Genomic DNA, 12,235 nt, shown 5'->3' on the forward strand with positions numbered 1-12,235 from the left:
ATGATTTATCTTGCCCTAAACAATAAAGGACAATTTTTAAAATAAAATGAAAATCATCCATTTGTGTAAAACCAATAAATTTAGATTTGTTAGTTCTCAAGCATCTTAAATCTTTTCTATTGTTATGTAGTACTCCAGCATTCAGCAGCCACATTCACAATTGACTATCGCTTTATTTTCAGGGATTATAGAGAAAAATTGAAATCCTCAAATGTCATTTTCCTGATTTCTGTCATTGTCATAAATAGCTGCTGGGTAGAAAACACCCAGAAACCTTTAAGTTATTCCAAATGGCAACTTGACTGAGGAATGGTCAACACTGTCAAATTTGACAATCAAGTAGTGTAAATAAGTAAGGAAAAGCTATGAGAAATTTATGGGTAAAGCTGCTATTTAATGAGGAAAAAGAAGTGCTCTACTATCTCAAAGAGAATAAGTGATAAAAAGAAGAAGAAAGTGTCTGAATAAGGATCCTGAATTTCAGAGAGACACAGGCTTTCATTTCTCACCCTCAGAAAGGGGTTTATCCATCCGTGGGTAGAACTGTGAAATAGGGACATTTATCTTTAGTTTAAAACAAAACAACATAAGTTTCTCAGGGATGATATTAAGTGTTTTATATGAATTTTCTGCAGACCCTGTAAAAACCAGACAAGGTAATATTATGGTCCCTATTTTAGTTACTGAGGCCCAAGTTTACACTGTTCTTAAAGGCAGAGGTGGGATTAGAACACATACCTCTGGCTTCAAGATGCAAGCTCTTTCCCAGTATAGCACACTAACTCCCACTTATGTTATCAGCAAAGCACCCTTCCTCCTGAGCCTCCCTTCTACCAGACATATGCCCCGGGTTGGGCTCTGACCAATAGCTTGCTGTTGGTTTTCTCGGTTCGTGTGCAGTCTCCCATGCTACCGCTCTGGCAGACTGATTCGCTACTTATCCTCTGAATGCAGTCTGCCTCCTGGCCTGTGGGCTATTTTTTTAACGCTTTTCTCTCTGTCTTTTGTAGAGTTTGGTGTCCAGATTCACCAGTTCTAGAACTACTCTGGCCAGGTTTAAGTCCTACATCAGGCATTTGCCACTTGTATTTTGGAGACTTTATTTTTTCTCATCTGTGAAATTGAAAAAATCATACCTTCTTTATTTTTATGAAGATTAAATGAGATAACACATTTAAAGTACCATAGCCTGTTATCTGGTACAAAATAAGAACTCAGTATGGTTACACTTATGATGGCTATTATTATTACTATTTTTATTATACTTTAAGTTCTAGGGTACATTTGCACAAGGTGCAGGTTTGTTACATATGTATACATGTGCCATGTTGGTGTGCTGCACCCATTAACTCATCATTTACATTAGGTATTTCTGCATCTCTTTGGCAAGGCCACCTTTTGCAAGAAGCTATCTACATGCCCTTTAACCTGATGGAATCATTGCCTGCCTCTCCTTTTTCTTAGTAATGCCTCCGTCTGTGTTTGAATACACTAGAGTCATGTGCCCATCATTGTATACAATCACATTGCGTTATAATACATTTGGGGTCTATTTTCCATACAAACTACTTAAAGGTAGAAATATTATACTATGTTTGCTTTTCGGCATCTTTGGTTCCTGGCAAACTCCCAGCACAATATAGGGACTCTGCAAATGTTTGTTGAATGAACACCTGACTAACCAGAGAGGAAAAAATACAAACGCTGCTTCAATTTTCAGCCTTTGTAATTTCAAAGGTACTTGAGTTCTTAAGTCTCAGAGCCCATGTTCCTGGATGACTAGCTCATGCCATAGTACACTAAAGTACCATATTAGTAGGGAATACCAACATGGCTAAAACAAGTTCTTTGAAATCCTCACCATAGAACTGTGCATCTCCATGTTGTTGGTGTCAGCGAACCATCCTAATGTGAAGGAGAACAAGAAGTACATTAAAGCAAAAAAGAGACTTTGGGGCCAGAAAGATTTGTATTGATTGAGTCATTCATTCATTCATTCAATACACATATATCCATCACACTATATGCCAAGCATTGTGATAAATATGAAGAATGCAAAAATGAAAGACACAGTTCCTGGCTTCAAGAAGCTTACACTGTGTGTAAGTGTGTGTGCATGTGTGTGTGTATGGCAATTGACATAAAAAGACATCAGTAATTACAATAATGTTTCTATTCTCTGATGGGATCTGTACAGAATATAGTAAAAACAAACATGATGGGTAACTAGTTGAGGGTATTTAGGACAACTTCCTAGAGGAGGAGACATTGGCATTGAACTTGGTCTTAATTGAATCCTTTATGTATTTTTGTGTTAAAAAGATGGGGGGGGGTGAAGAAATTTAAAAACTGTTCATCATGTGTGCTATTTGCAAATTTTCCTGGACCTGTATTTAAAGAACTTGGATTGTGCTTGCCTTGAAATATTTGTAATGAATAATACAGGGATCTTGCGATCAGCACACTATGTAATATTTGTAACTAAATTAAGATAATAATTTGTTCAACATTCCTTTCAATATATTTTCTTTAGTTTAATGAACCTTGTCAATTGGTATTACAGATATGAAATTATTTAATATGAATGGCTCTCCCCCTCAAGAAACTTATTCAACAGAGACATGATACCAAGTAGAAAGTGGTAAATGAATTAAGATAGATAAATCTTTTCTGAGAAGACAGTGAATCTTTCCATCAAGTATAAGAATGAGATTAGGAATGCTCATAGGGAGTGGTAAAACAACCTTGGAGAAGGAAAAAAATCTAGAAAGAGATAAGAGCAAGGTGACATTCTAAATACAGTACACTAAAGCTAAAAGGTCCACAGAGATTGGTTACTGTATATTTGCAAGTCGCCTGTTAAAATCTTGTTAAAATGCAGATTCGGCAGGTCCGGTGTGGGGCCTGAGATTGTACATTTCTAACAAGCTCCTGGTGATGCCAGAGCTGCTGGTCTGTGAGTCACACCTTGAATAGCAAGCATCCAATTCAAATGCCTCATTATAGATGATAATCCTAAAACCCAGGGCAGAAAGGGATTTGCTCATGTCACACAACTGATTAGTATGAGAGCAGCTCTCTTGTCTCACACTATAGCAGCTCAGCAAGTAGTAAAAAGATCATGGGCTTTGGAATCAGGCTGATCTCAGCTCAAATCTTGGCCCTGCTGTTTACTAGTTACAAAGCCTTGGGCAGGCCATTTATACTCTCTGTGCTTCAGTTTCTCATTTGTAGAATACTGATAAATAACTCTTAGCTGTAGAAGAGTTGTAATAAGTCTGTGCTATGACAGGCATACAAAAAATGCACAATAGCGTCTAGAACATAGTAAGTGTCTATGTTCGAATACACATTTCTGTTCTATGTCACAGATCAAAACATGTAACGTGTCTTCTCTTTTTATCCTTTGGCCAGGTCTGTATTGCCATCAGTGCACATGGCAATATTATCTACATCATATCCCCCTAGGTCCCGGGCTGTGTTAGCATCTGGTGACACTTAGTGGCATAGTTAACACTGGCTGGGCTGGCAAATAAGAGACTGATGAAGGCCAGAAAAACAAAAAGTGATTTCATTTTTTTACTTTCTCTTTGAAAGAGAAGTCAGGGTGGCAAACATATATCCACTAGTAAATTTTTTGTACTCATTTGCAGATGAGGCCTTTAAAACATCTGCACATTAATAAAAAATGTTCAGCTAATATCACAAATATTAATGGTGAAGATTTTCATTCCACTTTGGTTAGTCCAGGAGTTATTTTCTTCCTGGGTCCAGTATTTTTTCAGATTTCCTTAGTTGCCATTACCTAAATATCAAGAAAAACTCCATCTCATAGGTTCCAAGGAGATAATGAGAAATGACAACTGGTTAAATGTGTTTTTTTACAAGAAAATTCATGCTTCAAATACTAGTAAGCAAAAGGAAGAATGATGCCATTTTTGCATTATATGAGGTTTAGATATAGTCCACATGGAAGATGTTAAAGGTGAAAAAAAGAAAAAACAATCCATGAGGAATTAAACCTGTTAAACTGTTCAGAGCCATTGTAAGAGCTGCTTCAGAAATCTATTTAGAAATCATTGCTCTTGTATCTGAATCATTACAGAGACACCAGCATCACCCACTTCTTATTGCTGCGAACATAGCAACAGTTGCCATGCTAGCAAGAGATTCAGCTTCGCAACACAAACACTGGAGTCAGGAGGGAGCAGGGCGAGGCCAGAGCTGGAGTCAGGGAGGATGAACAGAACATAGTGCTGCCTGTATAGATTTAATTAGGCCGGTTGTTCTCTTTGGTCCCTGTGCTTGTCCTGTCAGATATTTCAGGACAGCAGAAGCAGTCTCAAAAGCAGCATTTTTGGACCAAGTCTTACTTTCAGTTGTACACACACGCAACTGCCAAAGGCGGGATCTGTGTGCTTTGATGTGCTTAAGAGTGGGCCCGGGCCCTGCTTTGTGTATGAATGGAGAGGATTTCTCTTCATTTCCAGGAATGAAAACCTCATAGAACTCTCATCACTAGAAAGTCAGGCCATTCGTTGTCCCAATATGTCATTTCATCTAATTGAAAACTGAGAAATCTGTCACCATTTATTTAGCAGTTTGCCTCCGGCAAATCTTCGCAGGTTCTCTTCATGTGGCTGGGAATTAGTTAATTAGTATTACAAAACGCTTGAAGAGGGAAATGCACTCTGGCTCGCCCTTTGGGTTAGGAGGGAGTGCATTTCAGGTCGCTAACAAGCACCGCTGACGGATAGAAAAGAACACGAAATTACAGCATCAGAATAGCCACGGTGAGAGCTGCATCTCATTCTCTCTCTCAAGTGGATGTGTTGTAACCTAAATATGTCACTCGCTCACTCTTTTCATGCAAATCTTTTATGTGTGACAATAAATCCAGGTACTTACTTAAATTTTTTTAAAGGTGCCAATTTTACACACGTAGGGCTCTTCTCATATCTTCACTTTTATTAATTTTCCATTTTCATCACCTCTTCTTTTGAACAGAATATTTTGCTTGATGTTCTTTCTTTTACATTTTTCATGGAGAAAGGCTGTTTCAAACTAAGGGTGGTTTTAAAAGTGAAGGAAAAGATTGACATTTTTCACATGCTTCTCAACTTTGAGGCTGCACACCTTTGTTCGGCGTGAAGTCTCCAAGCCTCTATCCTTAGTACAGCATTCAGGAGGGCTGGAGGAGGCCTCACTCGTGGTTTGGCAACTGACTGCTAGATGGCGCTAGAGAGCAAGGCAGCTAAAAACAAGCAGCTAACATGGTTGCTTTAGTCCACATCAGCCGAAAAGGAGTTCTTAACATAGAGCCCTATCACCTTTCAGCACAGACTATGTCCAGTTCTGGTGATTTGTAAGATACCAGAAGCATGCAATGCAGAGGGCACTAGCAATCAATTTGTAGCCCTCCTTTCACTTTTCGTGTATATGTGTGCATAAGGGAATTGCTTGTATATTTCACCATAGTGCTGTCTGGGTATGCACCTAGGGATGCGGTGAAGAGGTGTTATGTAAATATAGTAAATGGCTGTGTTTATTGTTTGGATCTTCATGGAGATAGTTTTAACTTCGTGAAAGACCACTCCCCACTTTCTGTAATTTCCCCATCTATATAAGATGGCATTCAGGAACACAATGAGGTATACCAAACACTTTCACACTGTCACATCAACATGCATAGTTATATATTTCCCTTTTCAGCCCCATACCACCACAACATTAGGAGATTTTCTGATTTTGTTAATTAGTAAGACCTATGGGCATTTCAAGAAGTTATGAGCTTAAAAAGAAAGAGATAAAAGGCAACTGATAGGCATCGTGGCACTTGCTTAGACTCTAGCTTCTCTCCTTTGCCTTTTATATTTTGCCACTGCAGGCCCTTAATGAGCTTGATAACTGACGTTCAGGAAGTGCATGTCATAAAAATTTTACGTCTCAGAGATGATAGCTAAAAAAAATGGTCTTGTCCCTAGATTTAGGCAAGCAACATCTTGTTCTCCTCATTATACATACAAGATCCATAGAACTTAAGTCAACAGTGTCACTGAGTAAGAAAGACAACTCTTCCTACAAGCTCAGAAGACACTGCTGAAGTGAGGGTTAGATACTAATATAACGTTCCAATAAGCACTACAGTCTTTTGTAAATTCTATAGATATCATATTTCAAATCAGCATTCTTTGAATAAGTAAAATATAAGTTAGAAAGCCAAAGACCCTTTTTGGTTTTATTAAATTTATAAATATTAAAATTATTTCTAAGTAGAATTAGCTAAAAGATGCTGATTCCCTATTGTATTTATGCATGAGAAAGAGTGGTCTTTTTCTTCATTTCTGGCCCTGAAAAACTCTTGGACTTTCATCACCAGAAAGTCAATTGTTGCCCACAAATGTCAGCTAAAAGATTGTTGTTGTTTTTTTCATTCATTGACTGCATTTGGCTACTACAGTGGAGAGTACGTTTAATGAGAAAGTGAAAAGAGAGCTTAATTTTACAGTGTACTCAGTTCCATAAAGAAATCATGCTGAAGTAGAGCTATCCTCAAAGCTAGTCCACAAGTGTCACTTCAGTTAAGTTCCTAGAAGGAAGAAGTTCATCCTTTTATGTGCTCTGATTGGTTGTCGCTACTTTTACAAATGTGGTCAGAGAGTGAGGCTGTTTGGGAGAGGCTGTTTTGAAGAAGATACAGAGGGAGTCCACGGCACGCCTGTGAACGAGGCAGCAGCTGTGGAGTTGTGTTCAGTTTGGGTCTGTATCAGCACAGGCAGGTGATTATAGTGTTTCTTCAGGAGGCATAAGCTGAGGCAAAGTGGCTACTATCAGAGTTAGAGTGAGAAGGGAAATTTCCCTGCAATCAAAGGCTATTGGCCATAGACAGAGGGAAGTATGTTCCACTAGATCTGGCAGTTTAAGTGGGAGGTAGTTCAGTACTCTGGATAGCTCCCTGCTGATTCTCTTCAAAGCCCAAACTTGACATTATAACGTTCTGGTGTTGGCAAACATGTTGGCAAAGTTTAGTCTCCAGAGATAGCATGATGTAATGAAAACACTACCGGACAGGCCAAAATTAAATTATGAACTACCATTTTTTCTACTAAATAGTTATATGCATTGCTTACATTATTTGAGTTTCTGTTTTATCTAAAAAATAGAAACCATGAGGCATACTTCACAAGATTGTTGAATTCAATGGCATCATGTTTGTGGGAAGTCATTATGTTCATGTACATCACAAGTAGGTGTTTGGCACCTACCATGTACCAGGCACTGTTCTAAGTACTGGAGAAACAGCAGCAAAAGGAAAGACATTTTATGCCTGCATGATGTTTACAATCTACTATGGGTATGAACATAAAAGAAAACGATTTTCTAAGATTATCACTCCAAGTAAATATAAGTGCTATGAAGTTCTCATACTGACTCTTGTTGACCTATAGCATGAATTTTAATAGATTATATGGTAGAGACACATCATGGGTCCAAGCAACGTGGAGGGTCAGATAAGAAACACCTGTATAAAGCCAAAATCTTCAAAGGGCAACATCCAGATTAGGTAAATCAGAAAAAATAAAATTCACTCTACATAAAGATATGCAGAGGATAAATATCTTACATTATTCCTGGCTCCAGGTAAAGTGAGAAAAAGATATATATATATATATATATATATATATATATATATATATATATATAACCCTCAGAAGTCTCATCTGCCAGCCCACATACAAGCTAGTTTAAAGCAGAATTATTACTACACGTGTTCTATGAAAAACTCCAAGTTGGCCGGATGCGGTGGCTCATGCTTGTAATCCCAGCACTTTGGGAGGCCAAGGTGGACAGATTACGAGGTCAGGAATACACAACCAGCCTGACCAACATGGTGAAACCCCGTCTCTACTAAAAAAGTACAAAAATTACCCAGGCGTGGTAGTGCGTGCCTGTAATCCCAGCTACTCGGGAGGCTGAGGCAGGAGAATGGCATGAACCCAGGAGGCAGAGGTTGCAGAGAACTGAGATTGTGCCACTACACTCTAGCCTGGGTGACAGAGCCAGTCTCAAAAAACAAACAAACAAACAAACAAACACAAAACAAAAAAAACCCTCCAAGTTGAAGTTTTGGGTGGTCTTGAGGTATTAATGTCTCTAGATAAAATTCGTTTGAAGAAATAAAAGAAGAAAAGTATGGAGCAGGTCTACAGCTTTTTAAAACTCTCCTGTAAAATTGTAAATGGCATGCAACTTCTAGAACTGGATTATAAATTAGAAATAAATTGAATTAGAAATGCAATGAACAAAGTAAACAACACATTAAATCCAGCTTCTGAGAGAATAAGTGAACTGGAAGACAGATCTGAAAAAATTACCCAGAAAGCAGAACAGAGAAAGTAAAGGGTGGGATATATTTTTTAAAAAGAGATTGAGAAATGGGGAAAACAGAGTGAGAAACTTTAAAAAATATCCAACTAGAATTCCAGAAAGAGATACTAAAGAAGATGTAATAAAGAAATATTAGAAGAGACAACGGCTGAGGATTATCCAGAATTTATGAAAGATGTCAATTTTCAAATTCTGGAAACATAATATATCACAAGTAAAATAAATAAACATAAATTTCTATCTATACACAATGTAATTAAACTGTAGGATACCAAAGATAAAGAGGACTTCTAAAAGCAGTTTTAAAAGGTAGATTAAAAACAAAAGAAATAACAATTAGATTCATAGATGAAATTTTAACAGCAACAAAGAAAGTAAAACATGGAATAGCATTTTCCCCCTGAAGGTGCAGGGAAAAAAGTAACTGAACAATTAAAATCCTCTATCTACTAAATATCTTAAAAAAGAGGGAAAATAAGTGTTTTTCATTTGTTTACTTCCAACAGAGTGAGGCTTAAATAATTTTTAAAGGTGCATTTATGGAAAAGAAAAATGATACTAGAAGAAAGATTTGAAATGTAACCATAACAAACAATGAAACATTAAACATGAGGTAAGCCTAAATAAAACATAGTTGTATAAAACAAAGAAATCATTATGGAATTTATAAAATCTTGATGAAGATAAAATACTGGAAATTAAAATAAACAGGTATTATAGAGGTCAGGAGAGAATGATTTTAATTAAAATGGTCTAAGATCTTTCATTTAAGAATAAGACAAACATACTAAAAATATAATTAGTTATTTTAAATAATATATTAAAGCTTCTGGGGTACTCACCAAAGAATAGAAATATAGCTCATATTCAAATAATCAAAGAAAAGGAAAAAAGATAGAAAGATAGGGTGAGAAAAAATACTAGACAGAATAAAATAATATGTTTGCAATTAGTCCAAACGATTTCAGCAGTCACAATGAATGTAACTATTTATCACACAAAAGGTATATAAGAACCCCATAGAGAAAATTGTAAACTCTTACTAAAAGACATTAAAGAACATCTAAATAAATGCAAAAATGTACTACATTCATGGTAAAGGGAACTCAATATTATAAAGATGTCAGATCTTTTCATATTGACCTATAGGCTTAAATATCTATAATCAAAATCTCATTTTTTTGGTGGGAAATGCAAGCTGATTATAAAAATTGTAGTAGCCCCCTCCCCTCTTATCTACCAGGGATATATTCCAAGACCCCCAGTGGATGCCTGAAACTGGAGATATTACTGAATCCAATATACAATATAATATTTTCTTATACCTACATACCTATGATAAAATTTAACTTATAAATTAGGCACAATGAGAGATTGACAATAATTAATAATAAAATAGAAAAATTATAACAACATACTTTAATAAAAGTTATTGTGGGGCCTGGTGCAGTGGCTCATATTTATAATCTCAGCACTTTAGGAAGCTGAATCATTTAACCTTAGGAGACAAGCCTGGGCAACATAGTAAAACTCTGTTTCTACAAAAATGAAAATTAAAAATTAACTGGGCATGGTGGCGCATGCCTGTAGTCCCAGCTACTCAGGAGGCTCAGGCAGGAGGATTGCTTGAGCCAAGGAAAAAATTCTAGGTAAAGTGTTCTTTCATAATAAATAATCAGACATGGTCCCATTTGCAGGAAAAGTAAAGACCCTGAGTTCAAGGGAAATGCATGCTGGTTGTCCCTTGTAACCCACTGTGCACACAACTGCATTCCTGGGATGTTTCTGTCCATTGTTTTGTTGGTTTGCTTGTTTATTTATTCATTTCTCTAATGAAGATTCACATTAATAGAATATAAAATGAATGAGTCAATAATTGGTGTATTTATCAGAATATTATGTTTTGCTTTTATTTCATGCTAAAATAAGTGTCATATTAACGCTCTGCACATGAAATCCACCTTCGAAGGAACATTACCTTTTGCTATAGAAGTTTTAAATATTAAAATTTTTTTTAAAAAACACACACGGAATGAATGTGGTAGCCACTTTTCTCCTCACACATCGTAGTCACCTATATTCTATCCTTTTAGTAATTAAAAAGAAATATATTGACATTTAGTGTGCTAATAGTCGGGGGGGGGGAGACTGGAAAAGAAGTGGAATATCTAGTAGTTCATTATTTTTGGATGAGAATATATTTGACCTTGACAGGAATGTAAGAGTCAAAAAAATCTGAATGCCAGAGTTTTACTCACTTAAATTGCAGAAATACAAAGCCTAGTATTTACAGCCTAACTAATAATTTTCCTAGTTTATTATAAATAAAAATATTTAATATTCACCACATGCAATTAAATAATAAATGAGATATTGTAGGCACCTGAACAAAACAAAAAAGAAGAGAATTTCTGTTTTAAACGTATTTATGATCTAATAGGGAATAAGACACATAAGAAAAAATAACATGAATTATAACGTGGCACAGAGTGCTGTGGTCTTTAGTGAGGCATGAATGGAGATGGGGTAGCCCCCAGAAAATAGTTCTTCATGACATAGTGATTATGCTGATTGAGATAATTACTGAAGGCTGGTTAATATTTTGACAAGATAATGGGGATGTCAAGGTTAAAAAAACTGTTAAGATACAGTGATAGGTTGATGGTAGGTTAAACATGGGGTGTTTATGGGAACTAGTGGAACTTCTAGTTTGTCTGTAGTTTTCCTCTCCAAGAATGCTATTATCATTTTGTGTAAGATAATTTTTTGTTTTTTGAGATTGCCCAAAACATTGGAGAAACCTCAACATTCTGGTCCCAGCTCACTAAATGGTAATAGCATCTCTTTAGTCCTTGGGAATACAAAAACAAACAAACAAACAAACAAAAAAGAAGCCTCCCACAGTTCAAAAAGCCTAGGATGCATCTGAGAAGAGAGAGAGCGACAGTATCACTCTCTGTTTAGAACCACTGGAACGTATGATGAAAACGTGTATCACTGAGGATTTCGGACTCCTGAATCAATTGGACTCCGGAATTCACTTAATTTTAGAGGCAATGGAGAATGATTGAAGGTTTTAATGCAAATAATATAATTAGAATTGGAGTTCTACATAATAAAGATCATGATGGTAGTAGGTGGGTTAGAGCATGAGGAAGCTGGAACAGGAGAGAAGTTAAAGATGTTGCAAAAGCTAGGAAGCAGAGAGGTCAAGGCTGAATAAATGATCTGGGGTTCAATTGCATGTGTGGAGGAATGTGTGTGTGTAGGTGTGTGCGTGTGCATGTGTATGTGTTTGTGTGTGTGCACGTATGTGGTGTGAGTTGAAGCCATGGGATTGTAGAAACAACAAGAAGACCCATGGAAAGAGGAAGCAATGTTTGAGAACATTTACAGTGGTCATGAGCAAGGTGCTGAAATTGCTGATTGTGGTGAGTTGACAAGAAGTTAGGGATGGAGAGAGGATTGAAAGATTGGAAGAAAAGGGAATATTTGAAAGTTTTAGTACAAAAAAGAGTGCAAGAGAGGTGGTAGATGAAAGAGGGGAGTATTTGACCTGGGGTGATGAGGAGGAGACATGGCCACTGTTATCTGGTAAACATCTGCTATACTGAAGCAAATGGACACAGTCCCCTTGCTGCTCTCCCTTCTTCATTCTTCCTAGGAACATCAGTGTCATGGTGCTATCATCTTACACAATTGTTGTAACCCAGAAAAACTATGAGTAAATTAAAATTTTGTAAGTTATATTCAACTTTTATAAACTGCATTCCATTCTAAGTGCACTAGGCAAGCTATTTAAAGAAACCTTTGATGGACCCTTTTGTAGTGTGAAAAATTAATCCCA

The 12,235-nt window shown here is 36.6% G+C and overlaps 1 protein-coding gene across 3 annotated transcripts in view; it reads right to left on the reverse strand.

Moving 5' to 3' along the window:
• Positions 1-12,235, reverse strand: part of TNNI3K (TNNI3 interacting kinase) — a 304,957-nt gene that overhangs the window by 34,004 nt on the left and 258,718 nt on the right. Inside the window, exon 24 of one of the 3 annotated variants that reach the window (XM_055366048.2) lies at positions 1,862-1,905. The exons of 1 other annotated variant lie outside the window; for it this stretch is intronic. In XM_055366048.2, the coding sequence (XP_055222023.2) occupies positions 1,893-1,905 (13 nt within the window). In that variant the 3' untranslated portion in view covers positions 1,862-1,892. Of the gene's footprint in view, positions 1-1,861; positions 1,906-4,169; positions 5,065-12,235 lie in introns of those variants that run through there. One more of the 3 variants, XM_055365994.2, reaches the window with a different exon arrangement.

The sequence above is a fragment of the Gorilla gorilla genome, chromosome 1 (assembly GCF_029281585.2).
Source record: "Gorilla gorilla gorilla isolate KB3781 chromosome 1, NHGRI_mGorGor1-v2.1_pri, whole genome shotgun sequence".
In the NCBI taxonomy this organism is placed as follows: domain Eukaryota; kingdom Metazoa; phylum Chordata; class Mammalia; order Primates; family Hominidae; genus Gorilla; species Gorilla gorilla.